Source organism: Penaeus chinensis, chromosome 40 (genome assembly GCF_019202785.1).
Source record: "Penaeus chinensis breed Huanghai No. 1 chromosome 40, ASM1920278v2, whole genome shotgun sequence".
Taxonomy (NCBI): domain Eukaryota; kingdom Metazoa; phylum Arthropoda; class Malacostraca; order Decapoda; family Penaeidae; genus Penaeus; species Penaeus chinensis.
In genome coordinates, this window is record NC_061858.1 from 27,195,193 (window position 1) to 27,200,192 (window position 5,000).

At 39.2% G+C, this 5,000-nt stretch overlaps 1 protein-coding gene across 1 annotated transcript in view; it reads left to right on the plus strand.

Moving 5' to 3' along the window:
• The first annotated feature begins 3,446 nt into the window (after positions 1-3,446).
• LOC125047271 overlaps positions 3,447-5,000 on the plus strand; it is a 20,779-nt gene continuing 19,225 nt past the window's right edge. Inside the window, exon 1 of the mRNA XM_047645499.1 lies at positions 3,447-3,891. Within this exon, the coding sequence (XP_047501455.1) occupies positions 3,867-3,891 (25 nt within the window). The 5' untranslated portion in view covers positions 3,447-3,866. The remainder of the gene's footprint in view (positions 3,892-5,000) is intronic.

Below are 5,000 nucleotides of genomic sequence, written 5' to 3' on the forward strand. Positions count from 1 at the left end.
CTCTCTCTCTCTCTCTCTCTCTCTCTCTCTCTCTCTCTCTCTCAGTCCTCTACATCAGGGAAATAAGAAAAAATGTAGATCCAGTTATTTCTGGTATAATGAAAATGAGTTTTGAGAAAGAAAAAAAGGAAAAACAAATGTGTAAATACATATAGATGGTATACTATATGTGTCTATCTACGTGTAAGCGAACATATATTGGACATTAACACCATAATAGGTAAACAAAACAATTAAATAAGGTACAAACTTTTTAACAATATAATGCCTTCAATCCAAAAGCTTTCCATTTTTTAAAACCTCTTGGCTATCAACCAGCTTCCTATATCCAAGGTCATTAAGCCAATCAATCTATCGTCCCAATCAGGACCAATACAAAACACATCAGCTTCTACTATCACGAATCGCGTACTAAGAGGAAGTCGAAGGTCGTGTTAATAAAAAAGAACCACGAGAAGGGGAAGAAAAAGTTATATGTGAACGATAAATCTGCATAGCCACTACGTCACTGATCCTTAAATCTTGATAAGTAATGAGTGATGATAAGTGGTGATTGATGGAATGATTGTGTTGGTGTGGGCTTTGAGAGACGAAGAATAAAAATCTGAATTTTGATTTTCACAGGTAGATGAACAATGGTTTAGTTGATCGGGTAATAGTAAAAACAACTCGTTTCAAATCTCGGAGATAAAAGCACATACGAAAGAGGTAGAAGAAGAAGAAGAAGAAGAAGAAAAAGTAGGAAAATAAAAAAAGAAGAAAAGGGAGAAAAGAAAGAAAAGAAAAACAATATATCATTCTCAACTACACGCCACATGCAGGCATCAGTTCGATATGCACAATATTGGAACCACTCTTTCAAAGGACTTTCACCCACCATCGATCAGTATGAATAAAAACAGTACTTTTAAATCTTTTTGAATAGCTACCATATCTCTATGTCAAATATGTGATTATCCTACCATCCTATTTGTTTGTGTAATTTCCTTCTATTCATTCATATATATGTCCAGTTTATATGTACAGTAGCAAAATATATTTCCGTGGTTTGCAAAATGGCCGACAGTTGGCGCTGTGACCGCCTGGTTTAATAAATCATCAATATTTGAATAACTTCCAAAAATAGAGATTCGGGATTTGGATGTGGTGAACGTGATACGAATCTAACATTTGCATTCCATTCACTGTGGGTATAAGGAGAAATATTGGATTATATTTATTCAAATTAAAAAAGTATCATCCGCGAAAAAGTATTGTCAAAATACAGACACACACACAAACGCATACGAACACATACGCGCACGCGCATATACATGTACAGACAAATAAGTTGACCGATAAATATATTATACATATATATATTCATACATATGTGCATGAGTGTGTACATGCGCACACACACAGATATATATATGTGTGTATATAGTGTATATATATACATAGATATACCTATATATATATACATACATTATACATAATACATACATGTTTGCATGCACATAATACATAAATAAGTTGTGCATATATATATATATATATATATATATATATATATTCTTATATACAGCCATTCATTCCACTGCAGGACATAGGCTTCTCTCAATTCACTATTGAGAGGTTACATGGCAGTGTCACCCTTGCCTGATTGGAGGCCCTTCCTAATCAACAGCGGTTCGGCGCGCTAACACCTGTGCTACGGCGGCGACTTCCCCTACGACACCTGCGTTTGACTTCTCAAGGCGATATGTCGTTTTCTCGGGCTCGAGCCAGCAGTCAGAGCGCAGGCATTTTTAAGACCGCCGCGACGGGGGATTGAACTCGGGACCACAAGGGCTAGAGTCTAGTGCGCTAACCACTGGACTATCGCGGCAGTCATATATATATTTATATGTATATATATATATACTGTGTTTATATATGTGTATAAATATAAATAAATAAATCAATATATATGTATATACATATGTGTGTGTGTGTGTGTGTGTGTGTGTGTGTGTGTGTGTGTGTGTGTGTGTATACATATATATTATTTACTTAGTATATATGTAAAACAAGGATGTTAGGCATGGTTTTAAACAAAGACGTGAAAAACGGTCTCTGTGCCAAACGCTCGGCACCCTTATCTCCTTTCATAATTCCCTTAATAACAGTACTTCTACTTACAAAAACTCCATCTACATTTCAAAAAAGAAATTGTAATGGACAATCCACCACACGAAATTAATTCTTAAGATCCAATATCTCCACTCATTGTCCCAAAAATTTATCTCTGAAATACCGCGGGCTCCTTGAATTTCCCGACTGAGGTTAGGTCAGCCTGGACACGAAACCTTACCAAGGAATAGCTAATGAGACTTTAGAAATTCGTAATCTCTGGCCTTTCCCTAATGCTGTTCTCCACCAGCCGCTCGGATCTGAGATGATTATGATAATCTCGAAATAGAAGACTTGCTTAAGATGACGGTAAGCGGGGTAACTCAGGACCGAATAGCCATCAGGGGTGAAGTGACGTTTTTTTTTTTTTTTTTTTTTTTGGCATGAAAAGTTCTTCTTGTGGTCGTTTGGTGGGTTATTTTACGTTTTTTTTGTGTGTATTTGTTTATTGTATGTTTGTTTGGTTGCTTTGTGGAGTTGGTTTGTGTATTGGTTTACTTTTGTTTTATTTGTTTTGTGTTTTTTGGCGTGACTGTTCTTCTCATGTTTGTTTGTTTGGTTATTGTATGTTTATCTGTGCATTTATTCACTGTTTGTTTGATTATTCATTTGATATATGTAGTTATTTGTTTGTTTGTTTTCTTTATTTACTATGTTTTATTTGTTTTTCTTTGTTTTGTTTCAAGTGTATTTATTAATGTCTTTGTTTATTTGCTAATGAGTAGGTTACATTGATGTTCCGAGAATGTTTGAAGCGTGTGTGACGCAGGACTGTCTGGAGAGTTGCAGAAAAATGAAAGGATTAATTTCTCTCCTGTCTCTTCCTTTGGCCATTAGCAATGTGGCTCAAGAAGCGGGATTTTTAGCCTCGGGGAGTGATGAGTTTGTGTTTATGGCGTGGCTATGTATGTATAACAGTGAAAGAGATGCTACTGTCATCTCTTTTCCGTTTTTTCCGCTTCTATTTTTGTCAATTGGTGTATTTTCTTTCTTTTACCCCCTCAAAAAATATGTTCTTTATCCTCAGCCTGACTCCGACCTAACGGTTAGCTTCATGACACACTGTCAGGGATCACAGGCCCTCCATTAACCCACAACGTATAATTTTTTCCCTCGGCAAAACACCGAGGACTCAAGAGAAACGACCTGAGTCACCCTTTCCCTTCACCCCCTGAAGAGTTCTTTTTCCTAGATCGCACAGGACGACCTAAATGCAGGAACCGAGAGCCATTCCCTGCGATTTCTACCCAGCTGAACTGGGCAGCTCCGGCAGGCATCTTGGGCACGCCGGGGACAGCTTCAAACCCCTACCGACATCCGTGCCGAGTGGACGCTCCCTCTCGCTCTGTCCTCTGACCGAAATTCTTAGTCACTTTTTTTTAAGATTAGTTACATTTCCTTTCGTTGGAGGAATTGGGTGAATTTCTCTATTCATTCCTTGTGTCTGAAGAATACCGGGACTTTTCTGAAGGCGAAGGACTTTCCCTGACGAGACTGTATTCGAGTGTTGCTGAATTCTGACAGACGAAAGACAGACAACGACAGTGACCTCAAGCCTTCCTCTGCTGCAGGAGTAGCAAGGAGTGGCTTCTTCTAATTCGATGAGCCAGTTCTAAGGAAAGCACTATGGGAAGTCTCCGAGAACGTATATGATCACAAAAGGACACTAGGTTAGCCCAGCGAGGCCGAAGACTTCTGTACAGAGGAACAACATGAAGGCAATATCACCCCTAACAAGTAAGTGATTCCCTCCGTCTTGTGGTTCGATGTAAGAGCGCAGTGGCCCATATTTACAACGAAGTCTAAACCAATGTATGTCGCATTACACATTGATCTCGTACCCGGTCCTTTTTAACGTAAGAAAAAGTGTCTGTCTGCTTTCTTAGCGGTGTGAAGCGGCAAGGGATTAACCCAAGATGCGGGAGAGGCTTTGATATGCAAACGTTGTGCATCATAAAACATTTGCGGTGATCGGTGCTGCAGCCTTAACTTACAGAACAATATTAAATATACGTTCATAGCATTTTTTATTGTTAACAAATATTTTTGTGTCTGTTAAGTGTATTTCTATTTTTATTTTGTTGCTGTCTATGTTTCGTGATGATGAATGATTTGAGAAACATCAGTCGATAAAATATATATGATATGAATTAAGAACAAAATACACACCTAACAAAGATCTCAAATTAACCAGAGTTACGCGCTATAATATCATAAATCATATACTACAAAACTAAAACAATGTACAATCACATCTCACGCGTCTCTCATTAGGAAAACTGAACCTTTAGTCCGCCAGACCTATTATCCCATCATCTTACCCCCTACAAACCATCCTGGCTCGCTATACTAACCATTACACACATATTCACCCATGCTTAACGCTTAATTGAAACCATATGGCAATTTTCTCTCATGCAAATGGAACTGGCGAGGGAGAATGTAAATGCTAATGAATCATCGAAGCCCCGATATCAGCTTCGTGTTGGTATGAAGCGCGGTGGTCTCTGAACCTGATCTATTTATACGAGTGAAACCCCTTTCGTGTCTTGGAACATGATCAGCGCTGCTACTGTGTTTCTTCCTTCTTCATAATGGCGGTGGTGGTGATGGAAGAGAGAGAGGGGGGTAAGAGAAAGAGAGAGAAGGGGAAGGAGGGAGGGGTGAGGGAAAGGGAGAGAGATAGAGGGAGGGAGGGAGGGAAAGAGAGAGGCAGAGAAGGAGAGAGAGAGAGAAAGAGAGGGGGGGGGAGACAGAGACAGGGAGAGGGGGGTAAGAGAAAGAGATAGAGGGAGGGAGGGAGGGGGAAGAGAGGGGGTGAGGGAAAGGGAGAGAGATAGAAGGAG